This window comes from Schizosaccharomyces octosporus, assembly GCF_000150505.1.
Source record: "Schizosaccharomyces octosporus yFS286 unplaced genomic scaffold supercont6.1, whole genome shotgun sequence".
Taxonomy (NCBI): domain Eukaryota; kingdom Fungi; phylum Ascomycota; class Schizosaccharomycetes; order Schizosaccharomycetales; family Schizosaccharomycetaceae; genus Schizosaccharomyces; species Schizosaccharomyces octosporus.
This window is the reverse complement of record NW_013185619.1, coordinates 3,587,140-3,605,408: the sequence shown is the minus strand read 5'-3', so window position 1 is coordinate 3,605,408 and position 18,269 is coordinate 3,587,140. Positions and strand designations below refer to the sequence as shown.

Sequence of the window (18,269 nt, the reverse complement as noted above, 5' to 3'; positions counted from 1 at the left end):
CTTCTAATAACTGCATTTGGCTTCACTATATATATAACGATGTTTAGCACAAAATCTCTTTAATTCTTGTATGAATATATCCACGCATATTTCGTTTTGTTTTTATTCTTGGTTTTGGAGGCTAATTCGACATGAATGACTCAAACGAACGGCGATTAGAGACACTTTCTGGTCAAATCTCATCTCTAAAAAATGTTACTTACGATATTTATGCACGTGCTAGCGATCATAGCCATATAGACCGTGCGGTATGCAAGGCGCTATTCTATGTTCTATAAAAAAACTGACTCAAAATGATTTAGAATGAAGGTTTTTCTAGCCTCACAGATTCCGTAAAGAGAACTACCAATGGATTTTATCGAGTCGTTAGAAATGCTGGTAGAAGAAGCATTCTTACGTCTGTTTTGGCAATTGTTGGGAGTGTGTTGATCTTTTACTATTTTTGTAAATATCTTCTGTAAAAAGGTAATTGATTTTTTAAGGAGATTGTCTTTATGTTTACTCTAGTTTCTACATGCTTGTTTGCTAAGTGAAACAACCCATAGTCTTCCTGAAATGGAATTCTAAAAGAAAACTTAAAAGCGTGATACTGATTTAGTTACTACTTTGATTTGCTTTTCATTTTTCATGATATTCTTATGATGTTAACGTTCATCAATTTCATATTCCCTTGTTCTTTACTTCTACTATTTACAACACGATAAGGATGGTATGATGTTTTTTTCTTTCTTCCATGGTAATAATATCTTTCAGCACAAATATATTATATTGAGTGATTTGCATCATCAGAAGGACCGATGTAATAATTTAAATCAAAACTTTTAAAGCACACTAAATTGGACTTAATCGTCTCCAACAATTCGTTTACCAGAAACAAACTAAAAGAGTAACTTAAGTTCAAAATCTGTTCGAGTTTTGCCTGCGCTTTTTCAAAGAAAGCAGTAATAGTATAACGATCACCATAACAACATCATAGTTAACATAACATCACAAATAAATAATCTTCAAAACGAGCGATGAAACCGTTGGGAACAAAAACATATAGAATTTTTTTCCTTTAAAAAAATAAAAAATGTTCACCAACAAACAGAGTTAAGTTTAGTAAACCCTCAGGAAAGTACATTTAACTTCTTCTCGTGAAACTTGATGGAAGCATGCGAGCACGTCGCAACGCTTCAAGAGCATTCCTATGAGTGCTGACGCGAGCATTAGGTGGTCGATGGGGGCCAGAATTTGAGTTATTGGCATTTGAAGACTGTCCCAAATGCGCAAGCGATCCGCTACTATGCGAGGTTGGTAATGACGCAGGATTTTGGTCTGATGGACGACGACCGTCTAAGGAACGACGTTGGGTACCGGCATCTGGTGAAGTAAAGAACATGGATGACTGACGCTGGGGAGGAGTTAAGGTACCAGGAGAGGTAGGACGGGAAAGATGTTCCGTTCGAGTAACATCCTCATACCCGGGTAAAGATGGTTGTAGCGGAGACTCCAATGCATTAATCGATGAGCGTGTAGCCTCAGTGTAGGAAGGAACACGGCTTAATTCCGCTAAACTCGTTTCGGAGGGGTTCCTAGTAATAGCCCCAGAAGTGGCACCACTTGAAGGATTTGATCCAAAACTAAAAGAAGGATAATCATCATCAAACCGAGAAGGTGAATGTTCACTTGCACGTCGATCACCAGGCTGTTGTTGTTGAGCCAAAGCTGTCAGACCAGCAAACAGTTGTCTACGATGGCTTTCAGCAGATTGGCTAGGCTCGGTAGAGTCACGTCTTCTGGGAGTAGTAGCACCACTTGGAAGGGGCGTTTCGACATTCGAATAATTCAGCCCATCGTAGAGTTGATCGTACATGCTATCTTTGTAACTGGGCAACGGTTGATTTAACGAGTCAAAATTTTCTCGAAGAGATTCCAAATCCGCAGCATCTCCAAAAAGCTGAGGGGGAATCATCAATACGACAGGCAAGGCGGCCCTTAATTCTGAAACATGACCGTCCGGGTTTCGTAAGGAAACTGAAAATTTTAGTTTATGACGAATTTTTATACCCTCGAGATCGCAATCCTGTAAGCAGTCGACTAAAGAAGTAGGAAGTTCCAAGTGTTTGGATAGTTCATAATGGTCTGCGTATTCCTCAATTTCATCAGTTTGCAAAGATCGTACCGTACGAACCTCATCTTTTGAAGCCGGAAGACCATTATGGCCATGGGCAACATGTAACGTAATATATTCCTTCAAAGTAATAGTGACTTTTCCGATTGAGAGGCGCTTTAACAACGGTACAAGTACAAAATGGGTAGGGATATATGAGCCAATTGCATACGCTTTAGTGGGAATACTAATTGTATATTCGATTTTGTTAGGCCACGTATTATCGACACTCACAGTTTGAGTATATTCAACCGCATCAGGAGGCAACGTGCGAATGAGACGAATATGCTTCTTTTTTATCATTCTGCTATTAAGACCCGTCCTGTCAATAGTGGCTTTTAGACGGTATATTACATAGCAGCTCTGTAACCCTTCTACAGATTCAGGAATATTACCCGGAAGCATAATGCGAAAGGGGTATTCGTAGTTGCCCGCACGAAGAGTTTTAGATCCACCAGAATATGGAAGGAAGTTCCAAATTTTTTCGTAGACTACTGAGTCCTGCTTGTTATGCCGCAATCCGGTGCGGCTATTATACGAAGGTTCCGACCATGAGACACGACACCTGCCAGTCAGTTTTAAAGAGATCGCTCGAACAGAAATACTTTCCGTTAAGCAAAGAATAACCACACCAGATAATGGAGTTAATTCGGCAGACTCTGGAGATCCTTGGACCACAATAATATCACGATCCGCTGCTACACGAATGTCAAAATAAGAAGCAACATTGTGTTTAGGCAAAATATTCATCTCTATCAATTTCAAAAGGATTTCCAACCTTTTCAAAAAACTAGTACCTTAAAACAAGCTGAAATTTTATGGAATTTTGTGAATCGCTTCTTAATTTGCGCTGTGCGGCAATTCACCGTTCTCGGAGCCAAAAAAAATAATATAAATAATTTGAGAGCAATGTAAATTTTTAAAAAAACAATAAAGCAATCCGAGTCTAAGTAATTTTTGAAGCAACCCGTTTCGAACAGATTAATCGTTGTCTACATGGAATAGAATTACCGCAGTTTGTTTTGATCACACAGGTGACGTGAAGGCTGGTGGTGACTTTGAACTGCATAATGCAGTATACTAATATACTGATATGTAGCACGCCAAAGAAGTACCACATTAGTAAACAAAATTTTTGGCGCGCAAAAAATCTTTGTAAAGATACGAAAAAGAAGTTTTTAAAACCTTAACTTTTGCCATTGAAATAACTGAGAATCTCACTACTTTAGTTAGACGTTTGAAACCAGTGTAGTTTTGAGTCTTAATCAAAAATTACCTACTAGACGGCTCAAAGTGCATAATAAGTCTTAATCAATTAAAATTGAAATATAATCTTCTAGTCCGAAATGTTATATATATAGCTTTGCAAATCGCTCGTTCGTGTATCCATGCATTTTATAGACTGTCAGTATGCTATTAGCTGTTTGAATTGCAGACGACTTTCATGCTGATTTACGAATTCATAAGTTCATATACTTTACTGAATTGATAAGTTTCCAGTTTTGAAGAACACTTCGCTACTGTTGCAAGACAAAACGAGATTTTAAAAAGGTACAACAATCGCCAATTCATCGTTTAATTCCATTTTATAATTTCTCTTAGTTCTCTACAAAGATTTCCTTGGCTAAGCAAGTTTAGAATGGATCCATCCTTGTACGACTTTCTGGCTGACCTTGTGAGTTGGTAGTACAGAACACCTTCAGGTTTCACACCATACTTGAGGTCTCTCTAGAAATCTATAAATTGACATCTTATTTGGTCTTTTCACTTTATTTTTTTTAAAATAGAGATTATTTGATTTTCATTTGCAAAGAACTTCTACAAGAAAGTTATTTTTTAGGTCGAAGTCGGGTTTTCAGCTTCAATTTGCCTCAACTGAATCCAATTTATTAAATTATATGCTTTAGGTTAAATAGAACCTCAAATTACATACTGTTCACGTGTGATTTTCTTCTTGAAGGCTTTGTTCGCTTGCTTTTAGTCTTTCGAAAATCGACAACTTTTTGGCTCACTCATAAGGCTAACTTTACCAATTGCTCTTTCCAACCCGTTTTGCATAGTTTTCAAGTTGTTACCAATCTTTTTTTTTTCCTTGATTTTCTTTCTCTACAAATTCAGCTCGGTATTTACCAATTTTTTTCCCCAGGGTTTTTAAATTCAACTCCCTCTTAATGCGTTCGGTTATTGTTTTTCATAACGTGAACGAAGTCTCAATTTTGGATCTCAAAAGAAGGGGAAGACCGTCTATCCTCTTACATTTGTTATATCATTCTCAATGATTGTGGTCAATAATGCCAAAATGGCTTGCATGAAGTGTATCCGTGGCCATCGTTCATCCAGTTGTAAGCATGATGATCGAGAACTTTTCCCCATTCGACCAAGAGGTCGACCTATCAGTCAATGTGAAAAGTGTCGCCAAGCTAGAATTAAGCGTCATATTCATGTAAAGTGTACTTGCAGTTCAAATACCGAAAAACGCCAACCTCAGATAAAGAAGATGCGTAATAAGCTTCCCGAGGTTGATGTTACATCCTCAGTTCCTACAAATTCTGATCCTTCCCCCTCCTCTTGCTGTGCGCGGCGTCATTCACATGCTCCTTTACCATTTTTAGTTCCATCTAATTCAAAGATGTCCGACTCGGATGATATCATACATGCTTCTGAAAAATCGGAAAGTCCAAGATCTTTGTATGCTTCTACTCAGCACCCTTACCATGCATATTCAGGTGCTGGCTTCTATAGGCGTCCAGAAGTTCCTGAATGTTATTACAAAGATTTTTACCATAATAATCATTATGTCCCTTCTCCTCAGTGGTTCCCCAATCGCGATAATTACCAATTGCATTCAAATGAAGGGCCCTTACAGACTTTTAATTTTGAAAACGATACTTCCGGATTACAGCATGAAGTGAATAATCTTCAAGGGTTCTCTGTAGATCATCAAAAAGAGACGATAACTGATTTTCCAGAGTCTTCCGCCTACAAAGTTTTGTTTAATTCCGAGGACTCCATTGCAGCCGCGGCAGCTAGTCATCATCTGTACCCTCAACCAAACTCTCCTTACCCGTTTGCAATGTTGGATGATGGCTCTTATATACCATTAAGCCACAACCCGTCATCTCACTCACCCGTATATTCATCTCCTAATCTTTTAAATGGCATAAAACCTGAAAGTGATTCCAATGTTCATTCTCATAATTTTCCTATCCAATTATCCGACTATTTTACCCTTCCCAGTGACTGTGCTCAGGGTTCATCTCATTGTAAATGTGATGATAACTGTCAATGCCTTGGATGTTTGACTCATCCAAACAACCCAACGACACTCGCAGCTCTAAATCACATTTCTGCATTACAAGAAGAACAGAAGGACCCTATTATACCTCCTTCGTTTTTAGAAGAGAAACTTCTGTTTGACAATTTTGACGACGGAATACCTGGCGCTTCTGTAACTCAGCATGGTTCTAATAATCAAGAAAACATTCAATATCCTTTAAGTAAGTTTCGCCTTACTCCCGAAATAATTTGATTATTTAATTTCTTAGTTCTTCCGTGTATATACCTGTTTCCTTCAAATTGTTTTTATATATGTCTTTACGTTATAACAAAAAAAAAGAACTTTGTACTCTACTCTTAATCTAATAAAAATTCATTTTTGAATTTACAAATGACAAACGATGATTGAGATTACTAGATGTTTTTATTCCGTATACAACTAATTATTCCAAGCATTAACTAACATATCAGATAACTGTTCATCACTCATCTCGATACAAGCCTTTTGATGTAGCTCTTGCAAAGCACACAAACGCAGGATATACTCTAATAGAGAAAGTGATTCTGGGTTAGACAAATAAAGTGACGTAGCTGGATTTATGTTCAACGAATGCATTGCATTTACAATTTCTTCTTCATCTGTAGCAACATTTTTTGTATCCATTGTTCGATTGTCCTGCACCTTGCTTATTGCTGTGGTATGCTCTTCTGAATCGTTAATTGTACTAGATTCTGAATTCAGGTCACTTTCTGAATCTGAAGATGCTTCGAAAGAAGTATCTTCATACCTTTCTAAAGCAATCCAGTCTGTTCTTGTAGTATTGAAAGTGTCTTTGCTTAACTTTTCTTCTGTTGCATCATTTATAGGAGCAGGTGTCCCTTCTGGAATTGAAGTACCTAAAGTATCTTCTTCAGGGGAGGGCTGCATTAGCTGAACAGCAAGAACAGGAGATCTTGATTGAGGTATGTCTAATAGCTTTCCAGAAACAGTGTAGCACAATATAGACATACAATTAATAGGATATTCTATAGTTTTTCCCTTTACGGGGCCCGACAAGGCTTTGTCAGCTAGTTCTTCATGATATCGTCCGTCATTCAAGTCTTCTTCAATTATCAATGCATATCGAAATTTCTCCTCAGAAGGAATTCTTCTCACGTATACCAAACTCTTAGGATATTCTTCCTTCCAAGAAACGTCAGACGGACCATCATTTTGCATAGAACGATGAAAGGTTTTATAAAACGTAAGTGAAAATTTAGGTCCTATCTGAACATTCGCGGGGCTTTCTTCAAAAATCTTATCTGATAACTCTAGAAAAGCTTGTGCTTGCAGCAAACGAGAAGGGGACAACGACTCTTTAAGTGCTGAACTCAAAGTCACGCCTGAAGTTGTAAGAGAAAGATTAATTAAAGGAATGGTCTAAAAGTAATGAATATTTGTTAGCAATCCATTTAGTAATAAGAATTGACGAGCATACCTGCTCAATTTCCTTTAGTAAACTTTCACAGCTAGTGTGAATGTCTTTGGATGCTTCTTCAAGATTTTCCTGATCTGGATTTAATAAATCCTTTTCATTTACGAATTCAGAAAATTCATTGATGTGATCTCGAAGTCTTTGAATTAGAGGTACGAGGTTTTGTAAACTAGAATTTCCGCGCGCAGCTCTAAAATATGTAAGTATACTGATGTGCAACTAACTTGCAAGAAAAAGTAACTTTTCCAAAGTTTAATAAAAGCATCCATTCCAGATACTTTAGGTCTTTTTATCTTACATGAGCTCAATCAAGTCAACAGCAGGTGTGATAGCCTAGTATGTCAGTCAAAGTCTATTATAAGGATAGTACTGGGTTAAGCCGAGTTCCAAATACTAGAGCAAGGGTTGTTATGTATGTATATGCTCAACAGTCAAAAATTCAGTCCTACACTTACCAGGATCTTCTGTTCTAGTCTTGATTTTACAAGCTCCAAATTAGATTGGGAAGATTCAGGAGCAGATTGCTATACCAATTGTTAGCTTCAGTAGGTAAAATTAACGCGAGCTACTGGTTAAAAAACGACGACTTCAATTACCTATATTTATCAGCGTACCTGAATGAAGCTTGTGAGACGTTTTGCTGCCAATGATCCTGCCCAATTCACTCCTGTTCGAATCGCATAGGCAGTCGCGTATGTCGCAGCACTCGCCGTAACTTTTGTGAGAATTTGATCCATACACTTATTAGTGAAATAATAGAAGTTTCTATATTGCGAAATCAAGCAACGTGTCCTAGTCTCTATATGGTCTGTCTTCGACAGCGTTTTGACGATATATGAGTTACGATTTGTTGTTACTTGAACGTAGTAATATTATTTAGGCCTTCTTTAGTAGTATTATTGTCACAAGTCTAAAAGATTGTTTTTATACTTTTATTGAAGTTGAATAATGCAGTACTCATGAAGAACAACTATACCCTTGGACCTGAAGGCTAAGATTTGCATATAGGAATATCAGAAGCTGCCTGTGAAAAAATGGAGACGCAAAATTCTGCATCTTCACCCAAAAAGTAGCAGCATTATATCACATAGTTGTCAATATGCTCATTAGGATTATTATGCGCTAGTTTGTCACAGGTGAAATCTCACAGGCTACGAGAATACTACACAAATTGTATGAGCAATTTACTTAGCTAGATCAGTCAAGTCTTCCAACCTTAAAAATTTATCTGGCTATTCGTGTCATACTTCTAATTAATAACAATCTTTATTCAGACTAATCTCTTTTTCTTCTTTCAATTCTTTGCCTAACAACTTCTTGGATTTGTATTCCAATAATGAATCCTTATCGTTATATGATAATTGTATCGGTTCTAATGTTATCCCTTGTTGGTACAATAAAGGGCCTAAGTATATTTTATATAGTAATAATAATGGGTGATTCAGCTTGATCCTGCTACAAGAACAGCAACCCATTCTACATTTACCCTTTTAGTCATCAATTGAAAACATTAACACGATGATACTAAAGCAAGAAATTCGAATTTTTCTGTACGTATATTTCTAAAAAAGCCAGCGTTAGTAATAAACTTCTTAAGCAAGAAAGTGTAAACATATCAATAGCGAGTTAGTTTCTACTACCTAAAAGTATATACTGATACATCTCAAATACGTACAATCCATGTTTAGTAATGTTCAAGACAAATTTCACTATGTAAAACCAAATCGTAATGGTTTTCGTTTATTGACTACATAGCTTAGACGTAAACAAACAAAACGCGCTAAGGTTTTTATAATTTTCAAATATATATATGGCATGGACGTAAATTCTCTATTTACACTGAAACCAGCACATTCTTTTCGTGATAACTCGATTGGATCCGTACTAAGCAGTCTTGATTTTGATGATAGGGGAGAATATTTAGCAGCGGCATGTTCTGCTGATGGAGCCGTTCAAATATACGATGCTTTCGATCCAAAATTGGTGAAAACAGTATTTTGTCCGGAAATGGGATTGGAAATTGCACGGTTTAGTCATCATTCCAAAAACTTGCTCTTATCTACCAAAAAAGCAAACAACAATATTTGTTATTATTCCACATTTGATGATAAACTCATCTCAACATTTCCTGGTCATACTGACCGTGTTACAAACTTGGAGGTTTCTCCAATTGAGGATTTGTTTGTGAGTACAAGTTACGATAAAACTTTGAAGCTTTGGGATATCCACCGTACACCTCGATGCCTTGGATCATTAGACTTACCTTCAGCTGGCTTGCCAGCATACGATCCTACAGGACTCGTTTTCGCAGTAGCCTGTCATTCCCTGTCTTGCATTTTTCTATATGATGCTCGAAAATATGATACTGAACCATTTTCTACGTTTTATATTAATGACTCTAGATATCTATCTCGATTTTCTTTCCCTCCCATGATGCCTGAATGGCGACATATGGAATTTTCCAACGATGGCAAGTTCATTCTTCTGTCTACTCGTGCAAATGTACATTATGTTTTGGATGCATTTTCTGGAGAAATTGTTTCACGACTTGATGGATTTCAAGACGTGCCTTCTTCTGACGCTTCTTTGGGTAGTTCCGTGACATTCGCACCTCAGGCGCCTTTCATAATTGGAGCTGCTAACGATAAAACAATTAATGTTTGGAATCTCAAGCACCCATCTCATCACAAAGGTAAATCTAATCCTCCACAGCGTCAGATCGTCGCTCAATCGCTCGTCAAACCTTTCATTGTCAAACATAATCCCCGTTTTCACCAATTCGTCACTGGCGGTTCGCAATTAGTTTTCTGGCTTCCAGAAGAATACGAATAAATAATTTAAGTTAATTAGTCATTTAACAAACATTCCTTTGTTCTCTTTTCTTTTTGGCCTCTGCTCAACCTTCGTTCACAGAGTGAAATACCGTTCGTTCCTATGGTTGGAAATTCATTTTGCGTGATTCATGACCATTTGTATTCATGTTCTCTGTTCTCCCCAAAGACTTTTTTTTTTTTTTTTTTTTTTTTATTAATTATTCTGAGAATGAGCAGCCCGCCAAACTTACTGCAGCAAACGAATACTTTAGCTTATAATAATTCTGTGTGTTCTCTTCCTTCTATTAAATTAGTTCTGTTTCTTGGTAGTCTGTGCCTTAACAAAAATCCACGTAGAATTGTTTATTCGTACCCAATCCTTCAACTTTTTGTAGTTTAAAACTAATTCTGTTGTAAAATAATATACTGCTTGCTATTAGAAGAATTACTTTTTGTTATTACGATGTCCTCTTCATCTGCGAACGCGACTTTACCCCATTACTACATGTCCACTTGCGATTCCTACTTCTAAAAATCATAGACTTATGAATTCCTCAACAAGAAATGGAAAGCCTCTTGAAATATCCTGCGTATGGTATGAAAGAAAATTCTAAAGATTAAATGCTAATGATAGAATGGGAACTTCTACAGAATACACATTACCAAAGGGTACCTAAAAGCGCTAATGGTTTCAAACTAACGACGGAAAGATAAACCTTGGGAATACAGTGTGGGATTCTATTGATCCAGTCGCCTTTTTAACGGCAGCTGCCCCGTGTGGAGGAGCAATAGGTATGTATAACCGTTGATATAAGATAAATCATCTCTGTCTAATTCTGACAAGATTGCTAACGACCAGCTTTAACACGTTCGGAATCAAATATTCATAAGAATTTTAAATATGAGGAAATACCGTTGTATTCCATATGCATATACACTTTGACAGGGAGACATTTGCAAACACTAACGGTAAGGCAATAGTGAAATACATAATATAAAGTTGTACTAATTTAACGATAGTGGGATAAAGTATCTATTGCTGGAATGGGCTGGAATGATAATGAAGAACTAATTGTTTTGTCGAAACAAGGTCAAGTCCGCACGTACAATCTTCTAGGCGAATTCCATCAGTATTCTATTGGAAAAGGAATTGAAAAGATTGGAGTCAAAGAATGCAGGTTTTCTTCAGGTGCCATATTTGTTCGTTTGCAAGATGATTCTTTTATTTCTCTGTCAGGTCTTGACGAACCGAGAAGAAAAAACTTTGCAAATATTCCTATTGAGTTGGTGAACAATGCAAAAATTATTTCCTGGAATTTAATTCCTAACCAGTTCTCCCTTGATTTGGGCTATGATGTGTTGGTCAACATTGGTAATCGAATCCTTCAAATTGATGAGCAAGATGTTCAGGTTCATGATATTCCATCTTCAGGAGTGATTATCCAATTTTCTGTATCTCCGAATTCCAGATACATAGCTCTTTACGAAGAAAAAGGGAAACTTCGCGTCATTTCATCCGATTTTACAAAAATTCTCTTGGATTACCAACTGCCAGATACAATTTCTGAAGCTGTTCTAAAACAAATGACTTGGTGTAGTAATGATGCTGTTGTTCTCGTTCATGATAACCTTTTGACCCTCGTTGGCCCTTTCGGAGGCTCCGTTCCGTATCTTTATGATCATACTCCCATTGTGTTTTCCGAAATTGATGGTGTAAGAGTCTTGAATAAAGAGAAATGTGAGTTTTTGCAAAGAGTTCCTTCGTCATTGGAAAAGGTTTTTGAGATGCAATCAAGAAGCCCAGCTACCAGACTAGTAGAAGCTTCTCAAAAAATGAAAGCAAAATCAGTCTTTGCAGAAAAGCTACTTTTGGAAATGGAAAATGACATGCATGTGGCTGTTGATACTTGTACGCAAGCTGCTTTACACGAATTTTCCATAGAATGGCAAAAAGAGTTACTAGAAGCTGCCTGTTTAGGAAAAAACACACTGACAGCCTTTAACCATCAAGAGTTTGCTGACACATGCAGAGAAGTACGCGTTTTAAATTCGGTTCGTTCTACAAACATAGGTATTTACATTACGCACGATCAACTTGAATACCTAGGTTTTGAACAGCTTATTCGAAGAATTTCCAAGAGAAAGCAATATGGGGTTGCAATACAGACTGCCCAATATTTGAGCCTACCATGCGACTGGGTTTATATTGAATGGGCCCAGACGTATCTCAAACAGTCAAACGAACCGGAAGATGTCGTATTGAATAATATAGTTGAAAGACTCTCCAAAAGAAAATTTATCTCTTACGAAAAAATTGCTCGCACTGCATATGAAGAAGGAAGGATCATGTTGTCTACTAAGCTCCTCGACTTTGAACCGCTTGCCAGTCATCAAGTTATGTTGCTGCTGAATATGGAGAGTTATGAACAAGCTATGAGTAGGGTCATTGAAACATCTGATTATGAACTGATTCTGTACGTTATACTTCAAATAAAGCAACAGATGTCCATCGCCTCCTTTTTTCAATTATTAAATTCCCATCCCGATGCTGCTAACGTCTACGTGAAATTCGCAAAGCGGAATGATAGAAAAACACTTCATGACTTTTTTTACCAAGATGATGACCGTAAAGGCTTAGCCATTCTTGCTATCGAAGATACTTTGAGTGCTAATACTATAAATAAACGTATCACCTCTTTACAAACAGCTTCGAAGGTATGCCATGATTCGAAAGAATTCTCATTGGAAAGCAAGTTATTAGACGAACAAGTCAGACTCTTGCAATTAGAAGAATCTTATGAAAACCAGCTTGCAAGTAACTTCGTAGGACTTACGATCAACGAATTAATTGTTAAGCTTATAGAACTGAATCAAAACCAAAAAGCTTCAAAGATACGATCAGAGTTTGCTGTTCCCGAAAAAAGATTTTCTTGGCTTAAATTGCGCGCTCTTGTAGCAATAAGAGACTGGCTTCAAATTGAGCAATGGGCTGCGTCTTTACGTAGATCGCCGATCGGGTTTGAACCTTTTGTGAATGAAATTCTGAGTGCTGGAAACAAAAGGGAAGCGGCGAAATATATACCTCGTTGCACACAATTATCAACTCAGGAGAAGGTTGATCTTTGGATACAAGTGGGTGATGTAAAAGGCGCTAGCGAGGAAGCCGCAAAAGCAAAAAGTGGTAATCTACTTGGAGAACTTCTAGAACGAGTTCAAAACATGCCGGAAAGTCGACTTGTCCAAAATGCGCTTGGTCAATTACGACGCTAATGAAACAACCAAAGCACGAACATTATGCATCAGAAAATATGACTTAATTATTCTGATAAAAAGTACTGAATCTTCTTTATTTATTTAGTTGATTAAATGAATAAAATCATGACCATCCATAAAACTTCTGCTTTGGTTACACGTAAACACCTAAAAGCAACATCAGTATCCTTCTTTTATAAATAAGTCATTTTTAAGTATAACTTTATTCTTATTAAATCTCAGTTGTCAAAAACTAATCGAATTGCTACGGGAGAATTGCTTGGCTGAATCCCCAGCAATTATAATAATGAACAACCACCTTCTCCACTACATCTCACATCAGCATACCATAGTAAACTAATAATCTGGCTCTTTGTTTAGTTAATCCTTCTAGTTTTAATATTCAAAAAGTATTTATAAAAAATGGTAAGCGTGTTAATAATGAAAGGGACAAAACTAACAAGGTAACTTAGGCATCTGCAATTCTTTTAGGAATCGGGATTGCTGCTTCTGCTGCAGTGGTATGTTTGAAAAGATTAAAAGAAAAGATTCAAAGAAGCTAACCGTAACTTAAGGGTAAAATTGGTATCGACGCCTTTAAAAAGTACCGTAACATAAATGGATCAGTGAAAAACTTTGTCAAAGGAGGTTTCGAACCAAAAATGTCACGGACAGAAGCTATTCAAATTCTATCTTTAAATAGCCGTGGTTTAACTCGTCAAAAAGTAAAAACAGCCCATCGTCGTTTGATGCTGGCAAATCACCCAGATCGCGGTGGTAGCGCCTATGTAGCCAGCAAAGTTAATGAGGCAAAAGGCTTATTAGATGCAGACCGCTCAATCCGGGGCTTCAGCTCTTGGGCAATTCCCCCCTCTAGACCCGTGCAAAAGATACCAAGTGTTTTGGAAGCAGTCGAATCTATGAAACAGTACTCTTTAAACTGTCCAAGACAATAATATTTTACGCTTTTTAACGCTGATAAATGCCTTATTATTGAGTTTTTGCTTACTAAATCTGATAGTAAAAATCCTACTTTAGTAAAAGCTGTATAAAAAATTATAATATGTCGCATCGTTTCTTGGGTTTTTGATTTTTTTTACCTCGGCATGTTTCGTGAGTCACTCACAGTCTCTTTAAGTTGTTCGAGATGTGTGATTTGGTACTGTATTGCCAGATATGGAGGATCAATTGATTTTTCTCGTTTTATTACCTGTTAATCAATTATGAGTTTACAAGAATATTAACAGTAAAACTCAAACCACATGAAACTGGAATAATCCTTGTAATTATTTGCCTATTAAACATGAGGCTAACTATTTGAACTAAGTGTTATGTTACTGTGGAAGGCTTCAACTGCTGTTCTTTTCTCCTATTATGCCAAAGAAATGGTTTATGGAGGTCTGACCTGGGTGAAGTAAAGTTCTGTTCCTCTTCACCATATCTGAAAGTTTTTAAACCCGCTTGTACATAATAACAACATTGTTGTACTCTGAAATTTATTCCCTATTTCCTCATGCAGTTTCACTTTTATTCGCAAGAAAAGGCTGTCTGTATTACCCAGACTATAATTTCAGGACTTAAGTGGGACAAAATGTTTGTTTTTCTATTTATTTATGTATTTATTTATTTTTCTCTTTATTGAGGAAGTTGCAAAGCACTATCATTAGTGTGCTGTAAAAATTAAATGATTCCGATATCATACTGACGTTCTTGGAACATTCAGAAATTTCCTATTTCAACGCTGCCGATAGGATAAATACCTTACTTCAAACCAGCCAAACAACTTCACCTCTACTAAAAACGAGCTTTTTATCAAGAAGTCTCAATAATCTCACAAAGTGTTTCAGTCTATTAAACGATTAAGTATGTCTTTTCAAGTAACTCCCATTTGGATGTGGAAGGGTTCAGGCAATAACTATGCTTACCTTTTAACCTGCGAGAAGACCCGCGCCAGTGCTATTATTGATCCAGCTGAACCAACTGCGTAAGTTTTATTTTGTTGTCACTTGGCGAATGACGGATATCTTCCTTGATATCAGAATGCAGAGGGATGGTATCGTAAATGTTATATTCATAGCTGTTGAGTCGAGTGAAGATAATTCAATGACTTGTAGAAACCATCCTACAAACCAGCTTTTAACATACTAACATTACTCATAGTGTTCTACCTGTTTTGGAAAAGAAGGCAGACTCAAAAGAGATTGACCTTCAATATATATTAACCACTCACCATCACTCTGACCACGCTGGTGGAAACGGTGCTGTTTCATCAGCTTTTCCTTCTGCTAAGGTTTTTGGCGGCAAGTATGCACAGGCTGTAACTCACACTCCGAAGAATAAGGAGACATTCAAGGTTGGTGAAATTGATGTACAAGCTCTTCATACGCCCTGTCACACTCAAGATAGTATCTGCTACTACGTGTCTTCCCCTTCCAAGCGTGGTGTCTTTACTGGTGACACTTTGTTTACTGCTGGTTGTGGTCGCTTTTTTGAAGGTGACGCTCGAGAAATGCATCATGCATTGAACACTGTTTTGGCGTCTCTTCCTGATGATACTATAACATATCCTGGTCACGAATATACCAAATCGAATGCCAAGTTTGCATCCACTGTGCTTTCAAACCCCGAACTTACCAAGCTTATTGATTACTGTTCCAAGAACGAGTCCACAACAGGCAAGTTTACCCTTGGCGAGGAAAAGCAATTTAACCCCTTCATGCACTTGGATGCTCCTGACGTTCAGAAGGCCGTCAACTCCAAGGATCCTGTTACCATTATGAACACCTTAAGAACCATGAAGAATAACTCTTAGGGAATTTGAAATGATGTTGAAATCAGCTATTTTACAATAAAGGTTTTCTGTGTTTTTGTTTTACTCTGTTCTAACGAATTTATATTTGTTAAATACCTTTTGCAAAGTGTATATAATGACTTACTTTATTTTCGTAATTTATGAATTTACCATTTTTTGAACATGCAACGCAACATACTGTCGAGGGACGTCTTAAAAAAGCACCGTTCTATTTACTAAGGAATCGTTGTCCAGCTCGTTAGTGAACTTTGCATGATCTAAATTAATTTAAGGCACTGCAAAGTATCATTGTTAAATACATAATATTGTTGGTGTGTCAAATCGTATATAAAACAAGCTATTTTTAATTTTCCTATACATTTATTTCATCATCTGAACGCATTCTCTTTTTTATAGTTTGTTTGTGCTTTTGATGAACGATTAGCGCTGAACGCTCATTTTTTTATTCCTTTCCACCATGCCTTTCAGTTTCAAATTAAGCAACCGTAAGCGTTTGGCTTTTGTTACTGCCTCCCTTTGTTTAGTGTTGTACTTTGTTTGGCATGGATATTCTTTAGACACTTCCAATGGTATCCGAGAGAGCCCTTCTTTCCTTGAACAAGAAGCGACGAGCTCAATTGATGTCCATACACCGAATACCGTTACATCAACATTTCCTTCTCAGGAAGAACAAACTGGGATTGTCCCTTCTACTACTTTCCCTTCCACTACCGAGACTGCATCGAGCAAAATTGCAGCACCAGGCGCTGCTACGACCAACCAAGCTCAAGAGTGTAGTCAATCATTTGATGGAAAAAAGTCCATCATGCGGTATGTAATTATGATTGATGCTGGTTCTACGGGTTCTAGAGTACACGTTTATCAGTTCAACAATTGTAATCCTACACCGAAATTAGAGGAGGAATACTTCTTAATGACGGAACCTGGTTTGTCTTCTTTTGCTGGCGATCCTGATGGAGCTGCTGCTTCTTTGGATCCTCTTTTGGATTTTGCATTGAAACATGTTCCCGATGAATATAAAAATTGCTCGCCGATTTCTGTTAAAGCAACGGCTGGTCTTCGCCTTACAGGTGAGCATGAAGCTCGGGCCATTTTAAACACTGTAAAGGCTCACCTTATCGAAAAGTATCCTTTCCCCTTAGCCGGAGAAGATAGCGTTTCCATCTTAGACGGAACCATGGAAGGTGTTTACGCCTGGGTTACGATCAATTATCTTTTGGGATCGTTAAATGTTGATTCTTCCAAATCGACCGTTGCTGTAATGGATCTTGGAGGAGCGTCTACCCAACTCGTCTTTGAGCCTCACTTCTATGATTCTCAACAAAAACTGTCAGAAGGTGATCACAAATACGTTCTGGAATACAATAACAAGGCGTACGAGCTCTACCAGTTTTCTCATCTTGGATATGGGTTAAAGGAAGCCAGGAAATCTATCCACAAGATTGTAGTTAATACAGCAGATAATTTAAGAGAATCGCTAGCTGACGATGTGTCTTATGAAATTACCCATCCGTGCCTCCATCTAAACGGTTCTATACATCACTCTTCAGCAAAGGAAAATGGAGTGTCTATTAACTATATATTTAATGGTCCTTCTTTAGCTCATGGTTCTTTACAATGTCGTGCATTTGCTGAACAGATTTTATACAAAGAAAAAGAATGTCAATTAGCACCTTGTTCTTTCAACGGCGTTCATCAGCCGAAGTTTACTGAAACATTTAATGATGCACCTATTTATTTAATTAGCTACTTCTATGATAGGATGGTTGATTTAGGCATGCCTAGTACGTTTACTATTGAGGATATGAAATATCTAGCAGACCGTGTTTGCAGCGGTCCTAATTCGTGGGTTGACGCTTTCTCCCTCACCAGATCTCTATCTGCTTTACAGCAGGAACCGGAGTGGTGTCTAGACCTCAACTATATGATTGCTCTCTTGTCCGTTGGGTATGAGATCCCCAACCAGCGTCAGCTACATACGGCAAAAAAGATTAACAATAAAGAACTTGGTTGGTGCTTGGGTGCTAGTCTCTCTCTCTTATCAAAATCCGATGGTGAGTTCAAATGCACAATAACAGAAAAATCTTAGAAAGCGGTAGAGGCAATATAGACGCCAAATGTCGTATTTCTTGTATTTTTATTTTAAATTCTTTTTATGACTATTCTATTTCAGAGATATTTGAGGTTGCATACTGCTTTATGGCTTTTTCTTTATCCCGATATTTATACAGAAATCATTACGACTAAAGTATTGATTATTTGCTTTTCTTTTAGAAAAATAATTGTATAGGATAGTTGTTATTTTCTTTCTTTGTGTATTTTTGGTTTGTTTCTTCATACGCAGCTCATCAAGTACTCAAGTCGGATTAGAAGTTAGGCTGTCAACTTGAAAGACTTTCCGATGTAATTGTTATTGATAATGGAGTTATTGTATTAATAAATATTAATTTCTAAATAAACTTTAAGACTTCATCTAGTGGGATAGTAAC

The 18,269-nt window shown here is 37.2% G+C and overlaps 9 protein-coding genes across 9 annotated transcripts; 7 read left to right on the top strand and 2 right to left on the bottom strand.

The window, feature by feature from the left end:
- The first annotated feature begins 14 nt into the window (after window positions 1-14).
- SOCG_02436 (SNARE Sft1) lies at window positions 15-828 on the top strand. The gene is made up of 2 exons (XM_013160929.1): window positions 15-248; window positions 303-828. Exons 1-2 carry the CDS (start codon window positions 132-134, stop codon window positions 459-461), a joined length of 276 nt encoding a protein of 91 aa, XP_013016383.1. The 5' UTR covers window positions 15-131; the 3' UTR covers window positions 462-828.
- On the bottom strand, window positions 665-3,166 carry SOCG_02435 (arrestin/PY protein 1). Its single transcript, XM_013160928.1, has one exon. The coding sequence runs from the start codon at window positions 2,900-2,902 to the stop codon at window positions 1,124-1,126; it is 1,779 nt and encodes a 592-aa protein (XP_013016382.1). The 5' UTR covers window positions 2,903-3,166; the 3' UTR covers window positions 665-1,123.
- A 638-nt stretch (window positions 3,167-3,804) lies between these two features.
- Window positions 3,805-8,179, top strand: SOCG_02434 (nutritional copper sensing transcription factor Cuf1). Its single transcript, XM_013160927.1, has 3 exons — window positions 3,805-5,859; window positions 5,900-6,672; window positions 6,749-8,179. The coding sequence occupies exon 1, from the start codon at window positions 4,428-4,430 to the stop codon at window positions 5,679-5,681; it is 1,254 nt and encodes a 417-aa protein (XP_013016381.1). The 5' UTR covers window positions 3,805-4,427; the 3' UTR covers window positions 5,682-5,859; window positions 5,900-6,672; window positions 6,749-8,179.
- On the bottom strand, window positions 5,816-8,061 carry SOCG_02433 (ran GTPase binding protein). The gene is made up of 5 exons (XM_013160926.1): window positions 7,518-8,061; window positions 7,359-7,427; window positions 7,202-7,236; window positions 6,907-7,093; window positions 5,816-6,848 (listed from the first exon to the last, which is right to left on the bottom strand). The coding sequence occupies exons 1-5, from the start codon at window positions 7,638-7,640 to the stop codon at window positions 5,868-5,870; spliced, it is 1,395 nt and encodes a 464-aa protein (XP_013016380.1). The 5' UTR covers window positions 7,641-8,061; the 3' UTR covers window positions 5,816-5,867.
- A 406-nt stretch (window positions 8,180-8,585) lies between the features above and the next one.
- Window positions 8,586-10,021, top strand: SOCG_02432 (WD repeat protein). Its single transcript, XM_013160925.1, has one exon. It carries the CDS (start codon window positions 8,719-8,721, stop codon window positions 9,733-9,735), a length of 1,017 nt encoding a protein of 338 aa, XP_013016379.1. The 5' UTR covers window positions 8,586-8,718; the 3' UTR covers window positions 9,736-10,021.
- SOCG_02431 (HOPS complex subunit Vps16) lies at window positions 9,999-13,134 on the top strand. Its single transcript, XM_013160924.1, has 5 exons — window positions 9,999-10,311; window positions 10,351-10,385; window positions 10,427-10,508; window positions 10,576-10,685; window positions 10,737-13,134. Exons 1-5 carry the CDS (start codon window positions 10,281-10,283, stop codon window positions 12,984-12,986), a joined length of 2,508 nt encoding a protein of 835 aa, XP_013016378.1. The 5' UTR covers window positions 9,999-10,280; the 3' UTR covers window positions 12,987-13,134.
- A 29-nt stretch (window positions 13,135-13,163) lies between these two features.
- Window positions 13,164-14,185, top strand: SOCG_02430 (TIM23 translocase complex subunit Tim14). The gene is made up of 3 exons (XM_013160923.1): window positions 13,164-13,394; window positions 13,442-13,489; window positions 13,544-14,185. Exons 1-3 carry the CDS (start codon window positions 13,392-13,394, stop codon window positions 13,922-13,924), a joined length of 432 nt encoding a protein of 143 aa, XP_013016377.1. The 5' UTR covers window positions 13,164-13,391; the 3' UTR covers window positions 13,925-14,185.
- A 503-nt stretch (window positions 14,186-14,688) lies between these two features.
- Window positions 14,689-16,132, top strand: SOCG_02429 (hydroxyacylglutathione hydrolase). Its single transcript, XM_013160922.1, has 2 exons — window positions 14,689-14,952; window positions 15,129-16,132. Exons 1-2 carry the CDS (start codon window positions 14,834-14,836, stop codon window positions 15,778-15,780), a joined length of 771 nt encoding a protein of 256 aa, XP_013016376.1. The 5' UTR covers window positions 14,689-14,833; the 3' UTR covers window positions 15,781-16,132.
- SOCG_02428 (guanosine-diphosphatase Gda1) lies at window positions 16,066-18,247 on the top strand. Its single transcript, XM_013160921.1, has one exon. The coding sequence runs from the start codon at window positions 16,238-16,240 to the stop codon at window positions 17,867-17,869; it is 1,632 nt and encodes a 543-aa protein (XP_013016375.1). The 5' UTR covers window positions 16,066-16,237; the 3' UTR covers window positions 17,870-18,247.
- Window positions 18,248-18,269: the final 22 nt, after the last annotated feature.

Coding starts and splice junctions, on each gene's coding strand:
- SOCG_02436 (XM_013160929.1), top strand. CDS start 132: ATGAATGACTCAAACGAACGGCGATTAGAGACACTTTCTGGTCAAATC. Junction 249..302: donor ATAGCCATATAGACCGTGCG/GTATGCAAGGCG, acceptor AAAATGATTTAG/AATGAAGGTTTTTCTAGCCT.
- SOCG_02435 (XM_013160928.1), bottom strand. CDS start 2,902: ATGAATATTTTGCCTAAACACAATGTTGCTTCTTATTTTGACATTCGT.
- SOCG_02434 (XM_013160927.1), top strand. CDS start 4,428: ATGATTGTGGTCAATAATGCCAAAATGGCTTGCATGAAGTGTATCCGT.
- SOCG_02433 (XM_013160926.1), bottom strand. CDS start 7,640: ATGGATCAAATTCTCACAAAAGTTACGGCGAGTGCTGCGACATACGCG. Junction 7,094..7,201: donor GTTGACTTGATTGAGCTCAT/GTAAGATAAAAA, acceptor TACATATTTTAG/AGCTGCGCGCGGAAATTCTA. Junction 6,849..6,906: donor TACTAAAGGAAATTGAGCAG/GTATGCTCGTCA, acceptor CATTACTTTTAG/ACCATTCCTTTAATTAATCT.
- SOCG_02432 (XM_013160925.1), top strand. CDS start 8,719: ATGGACGTAAATTCTCTATTTACACTGAAACCAGCACATTCTTTTCGT.
- SOCG_02431 (XM_013160924.1), top strand. CDS start 10,281: ATGGAAAGCCTCTTGAAATATCCTGCGTATG. Junction 10,312..10,350: donor CTTGAAATATCCTGCGTATG/GTATGAAAGAAA, acceptor TGCTAATGATAG/AATGGGAACTTCTACAGAAT. Junction 10,686..10,736: donor GACATTTGCAAACACTAACG/GTAAGGCAATAG, acceptor ATTTAACGATAG/TGGGATAAAGTATCTATTGC.
- SOCG_02430 (XM_013160923.1), top strand. Junction 13,490..13,543: donor TTGCTGCTTCTGCTGCAGTG/GTATGTTTGAAA, acceptor CCGTAACTTAAG/GGTAAAATTGGTATCGACGC.
- SOCG_02429 (XM_013160922.1), top strand. CDS start 14,834: ATGTCTTTTCAAGTAACTCCCATTTGGATGTGGAAGGGTTCAGGCAAT. Junction 14,953..15,128: donor GATCCAGCTGAACCAACTGC/GTAAGTTTTATT, acceptor CATTACTCATAG/TGTTCTACCTGTTTTGGAAA.
- SOCG_02428 (XM_013160921.1), top strand. CDS start 16,238: ATGCCTTTCAGTTTCAAATTAAGCAACCGTAAGCGTTTGGCTTTTGTT.